At 37.6% G+C, this 22,058-nt stretch overlaps 1 protein-coding gene across 1 annotated transcript; it reads right to left on the bottom strand.

The window, feature by feature from the left end:
• Positions 1-2,374: 2,374 nt before the first annotated feature.
• LOC148872146 (wall-associated receptor kinase 5-like) lies at positions 2,375-21,896 on the bottom strand. Its single transcript, XM_088970085.1, has 4 exons — positions 21,893-21,896; positions 20,421-21,410; positions 20,166-20,309; positions 2,375-3,576 (listed from the first exon to the last, which is right to left on the bottom strand). Exons 1-4 carry the CDS (start codon positions 21,894-21,896, stop codon positions 2,375-2,377), a joined length of 2,340 nt encoding a protein of 779 aa, XP_088826211.1.
• Between the last annotated feature and the right edge of the window lie 162 nt (positions 21,897-22,058).

The following is a 22,058-nucleotide window of genomic DNA, read 5'->3' on the forward strand; positions in this document are numbered from 1 at the left end:
CACCCACTCCCTATCCAAAGTTTTTAAAATTGGAACCGGATAGGGAACCGTTCTGGGGTCGAACGGTCTATCTGTTTAGTTTAAATGGATGACCCGCTTTGACAAAACAAATAAAAAATTAGAAAAACAAACAAAAGGCTAAAAATTATTGCCTGGTTTGACGATTCGACCGTCTAGGTTAGCGGTTCGCTAAACAAATAAACGGTTTTTGAAGAAAAAGCGGTTTTGAGGTGAAACGGTGTCCAATTCCCAATTTTTCAAGTCTAACCATCTGGTTTGATCCAATTTTGAAAACATTGTCCCCGTCAACCCAATATTCAATTTGATGATAGAAATGATCAAAATGATATATTGAGTATTAACCACATGGTAAATTTCTAAATGTACACTAAATTGTCTTTAATACTAAAAAATCTAACTTTATGAAAATTTTGGAAAATTTATTGTACTTGTGTAATTTTGAAATTTATTAAATTTTTTATTAAATAATGTATTTTCTTTTTATATGGTTTACTTATAGAATTATACTAATTTATCTTATAATTTCTAATATAAACTAACCAATAATTTCCCTTTTCCAATATTATACTAATTTATCATAATAATTTGTGTAATTATTTGTTCATATTATAGTTTTCCACGTCACATAGTCATTTATCTTTAATAATTTTCAATAATTTGTAATGAAAATTACATAATTTTTTAATGGTTTTCCAAAATCTGTCATATGTAATAAATTTTCCTAAAATTTCCAAAATACTCTAATAAATTTCAATAATTATTTAATGCATTTTAATTAAACTTTCAAATACTTTATATCTTTTAATTTCAAATATGTTAGTTTACGAAAATGTAGTTTTATGGAAATTTTTGAAAATTTTATTACATTTTTGTAACTATGGGGATTTATCAAATTATTTAAATTGTTATTAAATATATTTTTTATTTGGCAGTTTACTAACAAAAATACACTAATTTATCTTTTATTTTTCAATATAAATTAATGAATAATTTCATTTTCTAACATTATAATATTTTGTTCCCCCATTTGTATTTGGTTATTAATTATAATAATAACAATAACTAAAATTTTGTCATGTTAAATATCTAAATTAGTTAATTTTGTCATGTGAAATATTTTGTTATTTAAATAATTAAATAGTATTTAAAATATTTAAAAAAAAATTATTTGAATTTTATTTATTTTAATGTTATTATGTAATATTAAACCTTTTGTTATATTATTTATCTATTTTTAATATTTTTTATTTGAGATTTTTAGGTATTGAAATATTTAAATAATGTTTTAGTTTTTAATGTTAAATTGTTATTATTTGAATAATGTTTAAATTGAATAGTTCATAAAATTATAACTTATATTGTTACTACATAATTTCATGATGAATTTTGTAAAAATATAGAATTATCAATAATATGAATATTATTTAAATAGTTCTGAATTTTTTAATTGAAACTTTCTTTAGATAGATATAGATAAACAGTGAGGGAGATGATAAATCGGAATTAGAGATAGTTTAGGAGAGAATCTCTACTAAATTAGAGATAATTTATGAGATAAATAGGAGTTAGAGATAATTTAGGAGATAAATAGGAATTAGAGACAATTTAAGGGGAAGTGGTGCCACTTAGCTAAACATTAGAAACACAAATCCCTCTTTCTTTATGGTTATTAGAAATAGTTAAGCATATGTGATTTCCTTATTGGTTTAATGGATAATTATGTGGAACTAAGAAAGTAAAAAATTCAAAAAAACATAAAACTAGAAAGGGGGGTTTGAAGCAATGAGAAGGCTCTTGACATGGCAGGACCAATTTATATATATAGATTGTACACAAATAGGGAATCAGGGGTTTACATGTGATCCGCCTAGCCATACCACAAATAGGTTGCAGTTCCATGGTTTGGATCCAAAGTCTCTGTATTTGGAGTGGTGTAAAATGATCAGAGAGAGATCTACTTCCTCCGTTTTCTTTTCACATATAACCCCCTAATTCATCTTATTCCTTCTATGACCCCCCTAAAGTTTATTTGTCAAATTACACATACCAAGTGAATAATATATTAGGAAAAGAATGCTAATAGTCAACTTTAACCAACTAGAAATCCATTAGCTTGGATGTGCGAATTAATTGCTAAAAGATTATTCTTTTAAGAAACTATTCATATCTCAAATATATCAAGAGTAAAATATAGATCATACAACTAAATGGTATAAAACACACCTATGGTGAAACAATAAGGACATATGGGTATAGATAAGTAGAGAGAGGACATACAACACAAATGCAATACTCTTTAGAATACAACAACCGAAGTTGAATATCTTTAATATCTATATATTAGTAAAGATGACTATAGGGATGGATTATGCAGTAGTGGTTGCTCATCAACTTGTGTTTTGAAACTGTTCTCCATACTTTTGCATCCTGTTGAAGTTGAACTTGTATCCCAAAGGCCTATTGGTTTATCTATGATGCATTCCACCCCATGAATGTTTCGTTCAACATGAGAATATCCTTCGAACCTCCTTAATCCCTCGAGCTCCAATGCAACTTCTTTCATTGTTGGCCTTTCCTTTCCATTTAAGCTCAAGCATCTTTTTGCAATGTTGGCAACCTTTTGGAGTTCATACTCTCTACCATCTTTTAAGACTTGAGCATCAAGAATTTCAAAAAGATGGTTCTCCATTATTGCAGAAATAAAATAAGTCACAATGTTTCTCCCTTCTAATGGTCTAGTAAAAGATATTGGCTTCTCCCCTGTTAGGAGCTCCACAAGAACAACCCCAAAGCTATAAACATCACTTTTGTCCGTGAGTTGACTTGACTGAAAATATTCAGGATCCAAATATCCAAAGGTCCCTTGTACCATAGTGGTTAAGTGAGTCTTATCAATTGCAATTGATCTTGAAGTCCCAAAATCAGACACCTTAGCCCTACCTTTGTCATCTAAGAGGATGTTTGAAGATTTTATGTCTCTGTGGTAAATTGGTATTGAAGTTGCTGAATGTAAGTAAGCAATTGCTCCTGAAACTTCCATGGCAATTCTTAAGCGATTGTCCCATGTTAATAAGAAATCCTCATTTTGATAATGAATATTGTAGAAAAGAGTTCCACCAATGATGAATTCATAAACTAATAGAGGAATTTCTGTCTCTAAACAACAACCCAACAATTTAACCACATTCCTATGGTTGATTTGAGAAAGTATGACAACCTCATTAATGAATTGTTCAAGTTGACCTTCATCCTCCATCTTGGATTTCTTGATTGCCACAATTCTTCCATCTGATAGCATACCTTTATAAACTGTACCTTGTCCCCCTTGACCAAGAATTCGATTTTCATTATATTGATTAGTTGCCTTTGCTAATTCATCTGCTGTAAAAACTTTTATTTTCTCGACATTGCCTTCTTTTGATGAAATTTGTTGTTCTAATAGCAAACCACCATTTTTTTTATAAAAATTTTCTTTTCGTTTCTTTATTTGTCTTTTCTTCAAAACATGGTACAACCAATAACTGGATAGAAGTAACACCATACCTAAACATACACCTGCATGATCCATGGAAGATAATTGGTTAAGAGTAACATAATAAATAAGAGGAAACCAACAAATAGAAGATTTTAATGCAGCAAATCCCATGTGTTAACTTTGTTCAAAAGTCTTTGATCAGGCACGCGTCATGTATGTGTGCAGATATAGAGTGGTGAGCTAAGAATCTTGTTTATTAATGCTTAAGTGGTTTTATAATTTATAAAGGTAATATCAAGAGGCAACTTTTTCTTGAAGACCCTTGCTACATAAAGCCTAAAAAGCAAATTTCATTTATAAATGCTTATATTACAATTAGATCATTAAAAAGAAATAGTAAGAAAAGTGCTGATACAACATCATAGATTAGAGTAGTCCTGCTAAGAAAAAGAGGTAATCAAGAGAATTGGGAGAAAACAACTTAAAAATCCTTTGTAAATGGTGCAAAAGTCATAAGATTCCAAAAGGAAGGCATCTACCTCCAACAAAAAGCATTTTAACAAGTGCAACACCCTCATTACACATCAACTATTTAGATAGGGATATTATTCACTAGATCAATCATAGAATATTTGTTGTTTATATTTCTATTGCATGTGGGTAGTTTATACTTGCTTCTTGTTTCATAAGAAAGGCATGTAAAAACAATTAATTATATTCTCTACATCCTAACACTCTTTCACATTTAAAATAATAACAGAAAAGTATAGTGTTATCTACCTAGGGCATTTTTTGTTTTACTGACTAAATTTGTTTCCTACCTTTTTGTTGAATGAGATGAAATAAACTCAAAATGACTTTATTTAGCAGTTTTTGGAAGGAGGAAGGATTAACTGAATGTGATGGTTGTTCAATGAGCTATTGATGATAATTTTCCACGCCAATAATAAAATGCATGAGTCCTGCACCTCTCACAGTGGGGCCTATGAATTTATTTATTAGCATGGAATATTATCATTGGTTCCACAGCCAACAACGCAGCCATCGCAATTCAACTAACCTGAGTTACTTTGGAAGGGTGCCTATGTTATTCACATTCACTTATTGAGAAGGTCATTTACTTCACACCCCATAGTTACAATGTGATAGAGAGAATTAGGTCCTCGTAAATGAGGTTTATATCAACTATAAGCCATTGAATCTTGCTTCCACTATGGTTAGAAAATGCGTTTGCATTACTATTTGGCAGAAATGGTTAGGCCATCCTAGCCATCATATGGCATCTTTTGTGCTTTCTAAGAAATAGCTACTAGTTTCAAATAATTTCTCTATTTGTAGTTCAAGCCCTCTTGGCATGAGTCATAGCTTTCCATTCTCTTTTACTTGTCCACTTGGGATATTGTACTTCAATGTTTAGGGACCCTCTTCTTTATGTCACCTTTGAAGGTTAGAGATATTACATTCTTTTTGTGGATATTTTTACTAAGGTTCAGTTTGGAAGGAGTACAAATACAAATATGTACAGTACAAATATATACAAAATAATTCAAAATACAAGGTTTTGCACTGCACATATTTGTAATTGTACTCTTTCCAAACTGACCCTAGGAGTACAAATGCAAATGTATAGAGTGCAAAACCTTATATTTTTATTATTTTTTATGTATTTGCATTGTACAAATATATATAGTACAAATCTATACAAAATAATACAAAATATAAGGTTTTGCGCTCTACATATTTGCATTTGTACTCTTTCCAAATCGAGCCCAAGTTCATTTGGATTTTTCCCAATGAAAAGCAAATCTTAAATGCTTAATCTATTTATTCAATTTAAAAAATCAAGTTGAAAAATTGTTAAACTAATGGTAGTACAAAGCGTCAACCTTTACTTGGGCCCTTTCATTCAACTAGTATATTACTCATTGTAAATCCTATCTTCATACTAACCAACAAAATGGCTTTGCTGAATGAATTGAAACATTGTTGAGATAGGTTTGGCAATGATGGCTAGAGCATCTATTCTGCAAAACTGCTTGTATGATGCCTTTGAATCTGTTGTTTTTACCCTCAATTGCTTGCCTAGCTAAACCTATTCTCAACATGAAACCTTCATGGCAACAACTTTTGAGTCACCAGTAGACTATTCTTTTCTTTGTGGGTTTGGTTGTGCATGTTATCTGCACTTATGACCCTGAATCACTCTCATCTTGAGTATTTTTTGTTCTACAAAATGTGTTCATATAGTTTTATTACTTGAAAAGCCATTTCCAAGGAATCAAGCAAACGACAACGCTAAATAAAATATAAAATGGACCATCTTTTGTAGTGTTAAAGTTATATGCATCAACCTTGAAATTGGAAATTTCAAGTGGATGAGAGAATAGCTCAAATATTACTGTGCCTTGATGCATTTGAAAAGAAAGAAAAAATATATGAGGAATAGAGGGGTAAAGAAGTCCCACTAACCCACAAGACCACAAACATAAACCAACATCAATAAAATGATTCAATCATTCAAGTGAAGTACGAAACCTCAAGATAGAATTTCTTTTCCTTCCCGACTACTTCCTGTACAATAGAATAGATGCCCAAACAATGCAAAAAATGGTGGCTTTTCATTTTTATAGGCAAAATGAAGCTACAGATTAAAAAATGGTGGCTTCCTGTAATCTCCACCATTAAAAAATGGTGGCTTCTTGTACTTTTTATAAAAGTACTTTTATATTTGTAAAAGTACTTTTATAAATTATTTTTGTATAGGTACTTTCGTAAAAGTACTTTGTGTAAATAATTTTTGTAAAAGTGCTTTTATGCTTTCATAAAAGTTTTTCAAAAAGTACTTTTATAAAAGTGCTTTTGTGTAAAACTATTTTCATAAAAGTATTTTTATAAAAGTGCTTTTGTGTAAAACTATTTTCATAAAAGTACTTTTATAAAAATGCTTTCATAAGTCTTTTTCATAAAATTGCTTTTGTGAAATTGCTTTTGTATAAAATTGCATGTGAACTCGAAAGTTAATAAAATCTATTTTATTTTACCTTTAATCTCAAAATGAAATGTGGCATAGTGGTTTGGAAGTTTAATGAGATGTTGCCACTATAGGAGGCATGAGTTTGAATCACTACAACTTTTTGTTTTTGAGATTTGGCAAGTATAGTTGACTTTGACCCAACCCATCTTGACCCTAATGGGTACTCTCGACCCAACCCACCCTAACCCTTTTCTACTGGCCCTAATGGGTCACTCGACCCATATTGAACCACCAATAGATTGGGTGGGTTCCAAGGTGGGTGGGTCAAATGGGTTAGGGTCAAGATTATCAGCCCTAGTCTCACCATCCACTCCCAACCCATTATAGCACAATGTTTTCCTCTCTCTTTCTTACCTCCCTTACTAGTATATGTTCCTCTCTTGCTCAAGTAAACCCAACCAAATCCAATCTTTTTGAAACACCACCACCTAATCTTATATTATTCTTGTTTTCTCTATTTTTCTTAGGATATTAGTGGTATTAATGTGGTGTTTGATCCTTCTCCCTTTTTCTGTGAATGGGCTCCATCTAAAAATGGTTTTTATTTTATTTTCAATTTATCTATAACGACAGATACATTTCTTTTCTAATGCAGATAATTTGAATAGACTTGTAGAAATTGGACACATTTTTTTTAATGTTTTGTCTACTATTCTCTTTTCCAAATTAGGTTTCATTTTAAAAATCACATCAGCTAAATAGGTTCAGCTTGGTATATTTGTTTTAGGGGTTCGTGCTTGATTTTACTAAACTATCAACTAATTAAATCCAAGCAATGCCTGGGATTTTGTAGAAATTTGGTTAGGTTCTGATTTTAGGACAGGGGTGATCACTTTTTACTCCAATCGGGATTAGGCTCTGATTTCAGGAATGTGGTATTCAGGGACCATTGAAAATTTATCAAATTCCCTACCCAAGTTGCACCCCTATTTGGGTTTTGTACTTTGACATCACGTTGAATCTTGGCTAAGGTCTATTTTAGGTTTGGTTTTGGTTTGGCCTTTAACTTAATTCAATCAATTAATTTTAAATCCCTACTATATTAGAGAAAGCCTAAGGCTCAGTTTGGAAGGAGTATAAATGTAAATTTGTAGAGTGCAAATACATACAAAATAATAAAAAAAATAAGGTTTTACACTCTACAAATTTGCATTTGTACTCCTTCCAAACTGAGAATAAAGGATAAGAGAGTCAAAGAAATTTAATAGAAAATTAGGATAATAGTGAAGGGAAAATGTTACAAGCATTGACTATTGGGGGGGACGAATATATATGTATATATATATATAGAGAGAGAGAGAGAGAGTAATAATGGATTTTATTAAAAACAACTATGACATGAAAAGTAATAATGAATTTTATTAGAAACAATTAATGCTTGAGAGGGCTTTATTTGAGTAATGATGGATTTTATTAAGGGATAATTAAAACCTGAGATGGTATTAATTTGGGTAAAAGATTTAAACATACCCTAAGTTTTCCTAAATTAACTTAAACATAACAATGTGTTTTTTAAATAGGCTTAAATAAATATACTTGGGAATATAAAAAAGGGCATTTTTACTCTTCATCATACCTTAAATTTTCAAAAAAAAAAAAAACCAAAACAAACCCACATATTATTTATCGCATTGTCTCTCATTTCTCATACATAGAGTTTATAAGACTATGGCTAGGTGAAGGAAACATGTAGAGTTTATGAATTGTACCTGTAGAGAACACTGATGTGGGCCCCACAGCTATGGTCCCACTATGTTCGTAGGGTAGAATGTGTTACAATCATCCTAGGGTTAGCAGGTGGTCAAACTATTATTTCAGTTGTTATTTATTTCAGCTTTATTTTGTTCTATTTGTTATGTAAATACTAAGGGAAGATCTGTCCTTTCCATGTAATTAGCATAACCTATAAATACTAAATAGAAGTGGTGGCAGCAAAACATTAAGATTTTGTCCCTCCTTTCAACCCTTGTGTTCTACTACTCTCTCTTCTCTTCCTCCTCTCTTCTCTATACTTTTTCTTCTATTTTTGAACCTGAAATCTATTAGGGTTCAAGGCTAATAGCAGTCTTGAATGTCTACTTGGTATCAGAGCAAGGTTAGGGTTTCTCATGTGAGTCTATTCCAGCCGACCACATGAGAACCATCTAAGCATGGAAGTTGAGAAAGTAGAGTTCGTTGACTGATCCTTGGATATCGCCAGAGGGTTTAGCAACTGTTGAAGACTTGCCACGGTTGCAAAGTATTGGTGATCAAGAAGAATTAGAGAAGGCTAGGGTTCAGGTAACCTTGGAAGGCAACGAACAACATTCTCTTGTAAGTTATTTTATTTTCTAAGAGAAGTACTATCAGAGAAGATAGGTTGGACCTATCCAGAAAGGGTGGCTGAATCATTCTAGGGTTTTCTTCTCTTTATTCTCTAGGGTTTTGTCTTAACCCTGCGGCAAACCCTATTGTTGGGCCAAACTGCCTTAGGGTTCTTTTCTTCTACTCTAGGGCTTGATATTGATCTTGCTGCAAACCCTAATAATCTTGCGGTAAACCCTAATGCTGGGCCGAGCCTTGTGATCTACCTGTGAAGCTCTTCTTAAGTTTTCTCCTCAGCATTGATCAGTTTTAGGGTTTCATATTAACCCTACCACAAGTCTAATCTGTACGGTACTGCCAAGAATGTGCGGTTGAGGATTTTTTTTAAGGACTGATTAAATTCTTAGAGACCTTAGCTGTAGTTCGGGCTGCCCTTATACAGGTGGAAAAGGAACTTGGGAACTCAGCTCAGCCACCGCAGTCACCATTAGCCCCTGCCACATCTGCTTTCGCACATTCAGGTACTCGAGCCTCAGCCTACCATGCCTCAGCTCGAGGTATTACTGAACCCTATTGGGTAATAGATTCAGGTGTATCTGACCATATGACTAGCTTGCCTTCATTGTTTACCACTTATCATTTATCTTCTGGTAGGGATAAAGTATCTATTGCTGATGGCTCTCTTGTCCCCATTTCTAGAAAGGGTGACGTCAAGCTATCGGATACCATCTCCTTGTCTTCTGTCTTACAAGAACTGCTCAGTAACTTTCTTCCCTGACCGGTGTGTTTTTCAGGACCTGGAGACGAAGAGGGTGATTGGGAATGGTCGTGAGACGAATGAGACCTATCTGCTCGGGGAGAGTTCTCGTCGGGAAGAGTCAGTGGATGAGAAGTCACTTGTTTCCCAGAGTGTGAGTTCGGTTATGCTTTGGCATAACTGATTGGGTCATTTGTCTTTTCGGTCCTTAAAGAGTTTGTTTCCTTCTTTGTTTGAGTCTGTTGATTTGTCCCAGTTGCAATGTGAAAGCTGTGAGTTTGCTAAACATTGTAGAAACTCTTATCCATTGAGTAATAAAAGGAGTAATCGTCCTTTTGATCTTGTGCATACGGATGTTTGGGGGCCATATCACATCCCTTCTATGGGTGGGTACAGATATTTTTTGTTATTTGTTGATGACCATACCCGGTTTTCTTGGGTTTATCTTATGCGTTCACGAGATGAGGTTCCCGCCCTGACCCAAAACTTTCACCAAATGATCCTAACCTAGTTTGATGCCAAGATCAAAGTTCTTAGATCTGATAGTGCAAAGGAATACTTTGCTAAGTCATTGGTATCTTACCTTCTTAATCATGGGGTTATCCACCAGAGCACTTGCCCTCATACACCTCATCTTGGAGGTGGCTAGAAGTATTATGTTTACCTCCAATGTCCCTATTCGCTTCTGGGGTGATTCTATCCTCACGGCGGTATATCTTATTAATCGGGTTCCTTCCCGGGTTCTTGATATGTCATCTCCTTTTTCCCTTCTATACCTAGATGAGGAGTTGTTCATTGTTCCCCTTAAAACATTTGGTTGTACCTGTTTTGTTCAGCTTCTCGGACCCCATCACTCCAAGTTCGAACCAAACGCCTCCAAATGCAATTTTCTTGGTTATGCGCAAAATCAAAAGGGTTATTGCTGCTATTATCCTGTCTCAAGGAAAAGATTTGTCTCCATGGATGTCACTTTCTTTGAGGAGACACCCTATTATTCTCGGGTTTCTCCTCAGGGGGAGAGCAGTGCGAGTCGAGATTTGGGTCACTTTCTTCAGGGGGAGCGCAGAGAGGGTAGGGTTCATACTTTTGGGGTTGTTCCCTTACCTATTCCATTGAGTGATGAGGGCTACCATAGTGACGGTGGTCAGAGGGACAAGGAGTTGAGGGTCTATCACAGGCGATGCAGGCAGGTTGATCCTGGTCATCAGTAGTCCAGGCCAACTCCAATCTCTTCTACGGCTCTAAGTCTAGGTATTATAGTCCCATGGCCCACAGAGACTTCTTCCATTGTTGCCACTTCACCTCCTGCAGATGACCTTGACCTTCCCATTGTCGTCCGTAAGGGGAAACGGCATTGTACCACATCTACAGCCCACTGTATTTCCCAGTTTTTATCCTATGATCGCTTATCTCCCACCTACAGGTCCTATCTTACTTCCGTTGTCAATGTCCCTATTCCAAGAACAGTGCAAGAAGACCTATCCGTCCCGAAGTGGAAAGATGCAATGCAGGCTGAAATGGATGCCCTGTTAAAAAATAACACCTGGGAGCTAGTTGATCTGCCCAAAGGAAAGAAACCAGTTGGTTGCAGATGTGTATTTACTGTGAAGCACAATGCGGATGGCTCCATTGAGAGGTATAAAGCTCGGCTAGTTGCAAAAGGGTTCACCCAGACTTATGGTATAAATTACTTGGAGACCTTTGCCCCGGTAGCCAAGATGAACACCATTCGAGTTCTATTATCTCGTGCAGCAAGCCACATTTGGCCTTTGTACAAAATGGACGTTAAAAATGCTTTTCTGAATGGAGACCTACAGGAAAAGGCTTACATATGGTGCCTCCTGGATTCTATGATACAGAGACAGGTAAGAAGGTCTGCCGACTCAATAAGGCATTGTATGGTTTGAAACAGTCACCTAGAGCTTGGTTCGATAGATTCAGACTAGCCCTTGGGAAGTTCGGTTATGTACAGGCCCAGTTAGATCATACCCTATTCATCAAGAGGGTGGAGTCTTCTCTGACACTACTTGCAGTATATGTTGATGATATTGTGGTGACAGGAAATGATAGCCATGAGATTGAGTCCCTCAAACAGATCCTTCATCAAGAGTTTGAGGTGAAAGATCTTGGTGCACTTCGGTATTTTTTGGATATTGAGGTTGCTAGATATAAACAAGAGATATTTGTCTCTCAGAGGAAATATGTCCTAGATTTGTTGGCGGAAACTGGAAAGTTAGGAGTCAAGCTGCGGATTCACCCATTCAATAGAACCACAGGATTAGTGCAGAGAGTGGGGAGCCTCTTGAAGACAAGGTTATGTTCCAGCAATTAGTGGGAAAGGTTCTGCTCACTCGTCCAGATATCGGTTATGCATTTAGTGTTGTTAGCTAGTACATGCTTTATCCTAGGACCACACATCTTCTTGCAGTAGAAAGAATATTAGCATACTTGAAAAGATGCCCGGGTAGAGGTATACTGTTCAAGAACAATAATCACATGAAAGTGGAGGTCTACCTCTGGATATTGTGCCATTGTGGGAGGTAACCTTGTCTCTTGGAGGAGTAAAAAACAAAGTGTTGTCTCCCAATCCAATGCTGAAACTGAATATAGGTCAATGGCTAACGGAGTGGCTGAAATCCTATGGCTGAGATCACTACTTGAGGAGTTGGGTATTGAGTATAAGAAGCCCTTGATGTTGTATTGTGATAATCAAGCGGCTATTAATATAGCACACAACCCGGTGCAGCATGACAGAACTAAACATATTGAAGTTGATCAACATTTGTACTCGAGAGGGTCTCATCACAATAAGTGTGTCTCCCGTACATCACATCCAACATGCAGCTCGCAGATATCCTCACCAAAACTGTACCAAGGTAGAAGTTAGAGGCGGACCTATCCAAGTTGGGAATGATAACCATTTATTCCCAACTTGAGGGGGATTGTAGAGAACAATGATGTGGGCCCTACAGCTATGGTCCCACTGTGTTCGTAGAGTAGAATGTTTTCTAGTCATCCTAGGGTTAGCTGGTGGTCAATCTGTTATTTCAGTTGTTATTTATTTCAGCTTTATTTTGTTCTATTTGTTAAGTAAATACTAAGGGCATATCTGTCCTTTCCATGTAATTAACATAACCTATAAATACTAAATAGAAGTGGTGACGGCAGAACATTAAGATTCTATCCCTCCTTTCAACCCTTGTGTTCTACTGCTCTCTCTTCTCTTCCTCCTCTCTTCTCTATACTTTTTCTTCTATTTTTGAACCTGAAATCTATTAGGGTTCAAGGCTGATAGCAGTCTTGAATGTCTACTTGGTATCAAAGCAAGGTTAGGGTTTCTCATGTGAGTCTAGTCCAGCCGACCACATGAGAACCATCTAGGGCTGGAAGTTGAGAAAGTAGAGTTCGTTGACTGATCCTTGGAGATCGCCAGAGGGTTTAGCAACTGTTGAAGACTTGCCACGGTTGGAGAGTGTTGGTGAACAGGAAGAATCAGAGAAGGCTATGGTTCAGGTAACCTTAGAAGGCAGCGAACAACATTCTCTTGTAAGTTATTTTATTTTCTAAGAGAAGTACTATCAGAGAAGATAGGTTGGACCTATCTAGAAAGGGTGACCGAATCATTCTAGGGTTTTCTTCTCTTTGTTCTCTAGGGTTTTGTCTTAACCCTACGGCAAACCCAACTATTGGGCTGAACTGCCTTAGGGTTCTTTTCTTCTACTCTAGGGCTTGATATTGATCTTGCTGCAAACCCTAATAATCTTGCGACAAACCCTAATGCTGGGCCGAGCCTTGTGATCTACCTGTGAAGCTCTTCTTAAGTTTTCACCTCAGCACTGATCAATTTTAGGGTTTCATATTAACCCTACCACAACTCTAATATGTACGGTACTGCCTAAAATGTGCGGTTGAGGATTTTTTTAAGGACTGATTGAAACCCTAATTCTGCTTCAGCATATCAGATTATTCTCCAAGTTGTTTTCAGATTTTTTTGTGGTTTCAAACTCTTTTTAAGGGGTGAAAACTGTACGGAATGTTGCTGTTGTGTTTGCTAATTGGTTTCAGATCAGACTTATACCTGTTTCATGCACATATACCGTGAATACTGATTTTTGGTTGTGATTGATAGTCCCAGTGCTGTTCTTTGACTGTAGTAACCCTAATTTTGAGACTACTGGTTCTTGACCGAAATGGAGTCTAAAAATCAGACCAAAGGCGGTTTTGGGGATTGCAGTTATATGGTATGTGAGCATTGTAAGAAACTCAAACACACAAAAGAAACATGTTGGAAACTGCATCCTCATTTGGTCTCGACAAAGTTGAGAAGCAAGATGGGTAATGCTCATGTGGCCGTGAATACTGATTCAGCATCCTTGTCTGGCACAAGAGGCACATTCTTAGATACCTTAGCTGCAGTTCGGGCTGCCCTTATATAGGTGGAAAAGGAAGTTGGGAACTCAACTCAGCCACCGCAGTCACCATTAGCCCCTGCCACATCTGCTTTCGCACATTCAGGTACTCGAGCCTCAGCCTATCATGCCTCAGCTCCAGGTACTACTGAACCCTGTTGGGTAATAGATTCAAGTGCATCCAATCATATGACTAGCTTGCCTTCATTGTTTACCACTTATCATTTATCTTCTGGTAGGGATAAAGTATCTATTGCTGATGGCTCTCTTGTCCCCATTTCTAGAAAGGGTGACGTCAAGCTATCGGATACCATCTCCTTGTCTTCTGTCTTACATCAACTTCTCAATAACTTTCTTCCCTGACCGGTGTGTTTTTCAGGACCTGGAGACGAAGATGGTGATTGGGATTGGTCGTGAGACGAATGATATCTATTTACTTGGGGAGAGTTCTCGTCGGGAAGAGTCAGTGGATAAGAAGTCACTTGTTTCCTAGAGTGTGAGTTCGGTTATGCTTTGGCATAACTGATTGGGTCATTTGTCTTTTCGGTCCTTAAAGAGTTTGTTTCCTACTTTGTTTAAGTTTGTTGAGTTGTCCCAGTTGCAATGTGAAAGTTGTGAGTTTGCTAAACATTGTAGAGACTCTTATTCATTGAGTAATAAAAGGAGTAATCGTCCTTTTGATCTTGTGCATACGAATGTTTGGGGGACATATCACATCCCTTCTATGGGTGGGTACAGATATTTTTTGTTATTTGTTGATGACCATACCCGGTTTTCTTGGGTTTATCTTATGCGTTCACGAGATGAGGTTCCCGCCCTGACCCAAAACTTTCACCAAATGATCCTAACCCAGTTTGATGCCAAGATCAAAGTTCTTAGATCTGATAATGCAAAGGAGTACTTTGCTAAGCCATTGGCATCTTACCTTCTTAATCATGGGGTTATCCACCAGAGCACTTGCCCTCATACACCTCATCAGAATGGGGTTGTAGAAAGGAAGAATAGGCACATCTTGGAGGTGGCTAGAAGTATTATGTTTACCTCCAATGTCCCTATTCGATTCTGGGGTGATGCTATCCTCACGGTGGTATATCTTATTAATTGGGTTCCTTCCCGGGTTCTTGATATGTCATCTCCTTTTTCCCTTTTATACCTAGATGAGGAGTTGTTCACTGTTCCCCTTAAAACATTTGGTTGTACTTGTTTTGTTCAGCATCTCGGACCCCATCACTCCAAATTCAAACCAAAAACCTTCAAATGCATTTTTCTTGGTTATGCGCAAAATCAAAAGGGCTATTGCTGCTATGATCCTGTCGCAGGGAAAAGATTTGTCTCCATGGATGTCACTTTCTTTGAGGAGACACCCTATTATTCTCGGGTTTCTCCTCAGGGGGAGAGCAGTGCGAGTCGGGATTTGGGTCACTTTCTTCAGGGGGAGCGCAGTAAGGGTAGGGTTCATACTTTTGGGGTTGTTCCCTTACCTATTCCATTGGGTGATGAGGGCTACCATAATGAGGGTGGTCAAAGGGACAAGGAGTTGAGGGTCTATCACAGGTGATGCAGGCAGGTTGATCCTGGTCATCAGTAGTCCAGGCCAACTCCAATCTCTTCTGCGGCTCTAAGTCTATGTATTATAGTCCCATGGCCCATAGAGACTTCTTCCATTGTTGCCACTTCACCTCCTGCAGATGACCTTGACCTTCCCATTGTCGTTCGTAAGGGGAAACAGCATTGTACCACATCTACAGCCCACTGTATTCCCAGTTTTTATCCTATGATCGCTTATCTCCCACCTACAGGTCCTATCTTACTTCCGTTGCCAATGTCCCTATTCCAAGAACAGTGCAAAAAGCCCTATCTGTCCCAAAGTGGAAAGATGCAATGCAGGCTGAAATGGATGCCCTGTTAAAAAATAACACCTGGGAGCTAGTTGATCTGCCCAAAGGAAAGAAACCAGTTGGTTGCAGATGGGTATTTACTGTGAAGCACAATGCGGACGGCTCGATTGAGAGGTATAAAGCTCGGCTAGTTGCAAAAGGGTTCACCTAGACTTATGGTATAAATTACTTGGAGACATTTTCCCCGGTAGCCAAGATGACCACCATTCGAGTTCTATTATCTCTTGCAACAAGCCACACTTGGCCTTTGTACAAAATGGACGTTAAAAATTCTTTTCTGAATGGAGACCTACAGGAAGAGGTTTACATACGGTGCCTCCTGGATTCTATGATACAGAGACAGGTAAGAAGGTCTGCCGACTCAATAAGGCATTGTATGGTTTGAAACAGTCACCTAGAGCTTGGTTCGATAGATTCAGACTAGCCCTTGGGAAGTTCGGTTATGTACAGGCCCAATCAGATCAAACCCTATTCATCAAGAGGGTGGAGTCTTCTCTGACACTACTTGCAGTATACGTTGATGATATTGTGGTGACAGGAAATGATAGCCATGAGATTGAGTCCTTCAAACAGCTCCTTCATCAAGAGTTTGAGGTGAAAGATCTTGGTGCACTTCGGTATTTTTTGGGTATTGAGGTTGCTAGATCTAAACAAGGGATATTTGTCTCTCAAAGGAAATATGTCCTAGATTTGTTGGCGGAAACTGGAAAGTTAGGAGTCAAGCCTGTAGATACACCCATTGAACAGAACCACAGGATTAGTGCAGAGAGTGGGGAGCCTCTTGAAGACAAGGTTATGTTCCAGCGATTAGTGGGAAAGCTTCTATATCTCTGCCTCACTCGGCCAGATATCAGTTATGCATTTAGTGTTGTCAGCCAGTACATGCATTCTCCTAAGACCACACATCTTCTTGTAGCAGAAAGAATATTGACATACTTGAAGAGATGCTTGGGTAGAGGTATACTGTTCAAGAACAATAATCACATGAAGGTGGAGGTCTATACAGATGTCGAATGGGCTGGGAGTGTTGATGACAGAAGGTCTACCTCTGAATATTGTGCCCTTGTGGGAGGTAACCTTGTCTCTTGGAGGAATATAAAACAGAGTGTTGTCTCCCGATCCAGTGCTGAAGCTGAATACAGGTCAATGGCTAACGGAGTGGCTGAAATCCTATGGCTGAGATCACTACTTGAGGAGTTGGGTATTGAGTATGAGAAGCCTCTGATGCTGCATTGTGATAATCAAGCGGCTATTAATATAGCACACAACCTGGTGCAACATGACAGAATTAAACATATTTAAGTTGATCGACATTTTGTACTCGAGAGGGTCTCATCACAAGAAGTGTGTCTCCCGTACATCACATCCAACATGCAGCTCACAGATATCCTCACCAAAGCTGTACCAAGGAAGAAGTTAGAGGCGGATCTATCAAAGTTGGGAATGATAAACATTTATTCCCAACTTGAGGGGGATTGTAGAGAACACTGATGTGGGCCCCATACCTATGGTCCCACTGTGTTCATAGGGTAGAATGTGTTCTAGTCGTCCTAGGGTTAGCTGGTGGTCAATCTGTTATTTCAGTTGTTATTTATTTCAGCTTTATTTTGTTTTATTTGTTATGTAAATACTAAGGGCAGATCTGTCCTTTCCATGTAATTAGCATAACCTATAAATACTAAATAGAAGTGGTGGCGGCAGAACATTAAGATTCTGTCCATCCTTTCAACCCTTGTGTTCTACTGCTCTCTCTTCTCTTCCTCCTCTCTTCTCTATACTTTTTCTTCTATTTTCGAACCTGAAATCTATTAGGGTTCAAGGATAATAGCAGTCTTGAACGTCTACTATACCACTGTACAATTAATAATAGGAGATTAACAAATGAAATTGAAGGTATTCTAGTGTGGCACTGTGTCCATGTATTGGATTCTTGATGATTTCCTCTTTTCTCTCTCTCTCTCTCTCTCTCTCTCTCTCTCTTTCTCCCGCTATTTCTCTCACCTTCTCTTCTTCTCCTTTTTCCTTTTCCCTCCTTTAGCTTCTCTTTTGTTTACAACCTACAACCCACAACCATCACTGAACTTCATTTTTATTGATACCCTCAAACGCTGGTCCCCTATTTTAATCCACCTCCCCCTTTCTACTAGCTTATCTATCCGCTAGCTTATTTTAATCTAAATTTATCCGCCTTTTATTCCCCTGTTACACCATGGATCAATCATTGACAACCAGCCACTTAGATTCAGCTTGAGCATGTTAGATCCTGTTTGGTTTGTAGGAATAGGAATTTGAATGGACTATTCCGAGTACAACTACTTGATTGGACAGAATTGGAATCTCATTCCCATTCCTACTAGAGGAATGCTGATGAAAAATTATTTTATAGTGAATAAGGAATGGAACCAGGAAACCATTGAATGACAAATGTTAGTACAAAGTGGGGCACGCTTTGGATTCCTCGACCTTCACGCTACTGTTAGAAGAGAAGGGCAATCAATAAATGGTAGGAGCTTCATAGTGGGATCTTACTGTAAAATTATTCAAAATTGTTATTGGTTATGGAAGCTGAAAGTGAAAGCTTGAAATTGGTGATGAATATGCAATACATTCTCCCTCTCAACTACTAATAAATGGTAGGAGCTTCATAAGCTGAAGCTTCTTCACATTATACAATACTGCTATCAAAGTTTTAGATCTGAGTGCAGAGACTATGGTGGAGGCTGTTGTCAGATTTTGTCTCAATAAGGTTGATTCTCTCCTCAGAGAACAAGTGAAGCAACCCAAAGGAGTGAAAGAAGATATTAGAGAACTCAGGAATGAATTAGACAGTATACGTGCCTTTCTAAAGGAAGCCGATTCAAGGCAAGAGAGTGACAAAGGAGTGTAAGCCTGGATGGAACAAGTGTGTGACGTAGCTTTTGACATTGAAGACATTCTTGATGAATTTGTGCTTGAAGTAAAATAATCTACGAAAATTCAGGATATATTTAAATAATTTATGAAAACTCAGGGCATGTTTAAGTCTTTACCCTTTTAAATTTTGAAAAATGAAAGGTCTTGTAAGCTCTGTGGTGAGAGGATCCCTCAGCTCTCCTCTTTCCTCTTTGTATCATAGATATATATGGGTTAGCGTTTGGTTAATTCATATAAATCACATAAGCATATCACTTGTTCACTGATTATAGATGTGTGTTTGGTTTTTTTCTCATTGTTTGGAAAGGTTTTCTAGGTTTTCTATGTACAATCTGTGTTCAAAGAACAAAAGCCCTATTTGTGAAAGAAAAAGAAGAAGATAGCTGGTTGTCGATCTAAGGGAACCAACATTAAGAGGCAATCTCTGCTAATTTGGGGCCCATTTGGCACGTCATTTTGGGAAGATCTTCTGGTAGCTCTCACATGCAAAAATGCATTGAGTTTTTGCATGAAGATCTGAGCAGCCCGAAGCACGTTTGGCAGACGTGCATCTTTTCAGCCAAAATTAAAATGCGAAAGACGCGAGAAGCTTCATTTGGAGCTTCCCGAAATCAGTTCAAAATTGGTTTCTCGCATCTTTTCGACATCCCGTCTTTTGGCGGCTAGATCTTTCTAATGCCAATTGGAAATAGACCGAAAATCAGTCTTCCTGACTTATAAACAACTAAAAGACTGCATGGAAAGACATGCCAAACAGACCCTTGGTCTTCAAGCTTCTTAAACTAACATTGCTAGACGGGATTGGAGGGTCCACACTTGTTGTGGACCAAGTGGTTCATAGGACTCGTGGCAACGGTATTGGAGGTGGTACTTGATAGGGGTGATTGTGGGTTGGTCCAGGCCAGGCTTTGCACATATGGTAAGAGATATAGCCTAGGCCTGGGCCCATAAAGGGATATAGCCTAGGCCCAGGCCCAGGCTAGGCTGGGCTGGAGCAAGGCCGAAACTTGACATCAAAGTTTGCAGGCATGATCCAGGCCCAGGCTCGGGCTGGGCTGAAATGACGTAGGTTGTCAATGGAATCAAACTTAGATACCTGATTCGATTCCAAATCCAATAATCTTAGATTTGGATGTTGGAAGCTAGTAATAATTGGATGGATGTAGATTTACTCCATTCAAAATCTGACATGATAATCAGATGCACATGAAGACGTATGCGTATGGTAGTTGAGATTGGACACATAATGGAATTGACAACCGAATTTGGAGAACTGGTGCATCCGCTATTCCCGAGTTGAAAGACAATATTTGTTAACTATGTGAAGATTTTAAATCAAGTATTAAGCTATTACCTGTGGAGATGCAACCAATCCCATTTCGTCTTCCGTCGCCCACTGTACCAGATGGGCAAGAGCAATTGTAACTCCCAGCCGTATTTTTGCAAATCAGAGATGGTAAGCAGTCATTCATGGTTGGATCCGAACATTCATTGATATCTGAAACTCGTTTATAACAAAAATCTTGTGTTGGATTCAACAATAACAATCAAAATTGTAGAAATAGTCATGGTAAAGAGGTAGTTGAGTTGACTTCAATATATTACATACCTTGACATCCGTCTTGAAGATAAGGGTTGCCTTGGTAGCCTTCCAAACATTCGCAGAGATATCCAAGACCGTTGTGAGAGTCATGACATCCGCTGTTGTTGCCACACGCGTAAGTGGTGGTGTTTCTCATTGTAATGTTTTTGCACGAGTCGTTCTCTATTGCCCAGTCTAATATTGTTGGAACCATGCCTCTGTTTCTTGTGTAGAAATCAAAGCCAGAGAGGTGGTCTATGGAAAAGTTGTACCACTTGTAGTCGGCCACGAAAGAGTATGCGCAGGGACTGAAACTTCTATAAAACTGGTATACGCCAGTCAGAATCCCATCAAAATACTTTAGCCCCTTAGTAGTGATGGTGGTCTGGCAGTAACCCATCCGTGGATAAGTCCCATTGAGCATCCCGTTTTTATCTTTACAACGACTGTAGCATCCGTTTCCGGAATCAACGCCGGCAAGAATTCCACAACCGATGCCCGTTAATATGTTGCCGGTATCGGAAAGAGCAAAGGGCGTACCCCTCATATCCACACTGATCAAAGACGTGTTAAGGGCCTTATGGCTAACAACAAACGAATCGTCGTAACAACGATAATTCATGAAGGAATAGACCCGCAACTGACCTTGTAACGATATTTCTTCAACTTCCACTAGTTTATCAATTCTGTGGCCATACCATTCAACTCCTTCTCTGTCTGTGTCTTCCCAAATGGAAATATTTTGCAAAAACAATTTGGGAGGGGTGAAGGTGTGGTTGCAGAGTAGTTGAAAACCTTCTCTATAACAGCTTGGATCCGTCCCCAATCCGAATGGGTAGGGAACGGTGATGTTGCCACATTTGTCTGGGCAGTCGGGCTTTGCCATGATTGGTGATGAGGTCGCAGTTGCCATGAAGAATGACAGCAAGAACAGGAGTAGGAGCTGATGAAATATAGATAAATAGTGGGAGAGAGGATAAACCGGAATTAGAGATAGTTTAGGAGAGAATCTCTCTACTAAATTAGAGATAATTTATGAGATAAATAGGAATTAGAAACAATTTAGGGGGAAGTGGTGCCACTTAGCTAAACATTAGAAAAACAAATCCCTCTTTCTTTATAGTTATTAGAAATAGTTAAGCATATGTGATTTCCTTATTGGTTTAATGGATAATTATATAGAACTAAAAAAATAAAAAATTCAAAAAAAACATAAAACTAGAAAGGGGGGTTTGAAGCAATGATAGGGCTCTTGACATGGCAAGACCATTTTATATATATAGATTGTACACATGAATGGGGAATCAGGGGTTTACATGTGGTCCGGTGGCCACACTACAAATAGGTTGCAGTTCCATGGTTTGGATCCAAAGTCTCTGTATTTGGAGTGGTGCAAAATGATCAGAAAGAGATCTACTTCCTCCGTTTTCTTTTCACATATATCCCCCTAATTCATCTTATTCCTTCTATGACCCCCTAAAGTTTATTTGTCAAATTACACATACCAAGTGAATAATTTATTAGGAAAAGAATGCTAATAGTCAACTTTAACCAACTAGAAATCCATTAGCTTGGATGTGCGAATTAATTGCTAAAAGATTATTCTTTTAAGAAATTATTCATATCTCAAATATATCAAGAGTAAAATATGGATCATACAACTAA

Source organism: Nelumbo lutea, chromosome 2 (assembly GCF_056320005.1).
Source record: "Nelumbo lutea isolate HS-2025 chromosome 2, American lotus-T2T, whole genome shotgun sequence".
Classification (NCBI taxonomy): domain Eukaryota; kingdom Viridiplantae; phylum Streptophyta; class Magnoliopsida; order Proteales; family Nelumbonaceae; genus Nelumbo; species Nelumbo lutea.

Bases quoted from the DNA above. Each gene is read 5' to 3' on its own strand.
- LOC148872146 (XM_088970085.1), bottom strand. The intron at 20,310-20,420 runs GTATGTAATATA...AACGAGTTTCAG, and splicing joins TCTTCAAGACGGATGTCAAG to ATATCAATGAATGTTCGGAT. The intron at 3,577-20,165 runs GTAATAGCTTAA...TGGATCATGCAG, and splicing joins GATTGGTTGCATCTCCACAG to GTGTATGTTTAGGTATGGTG.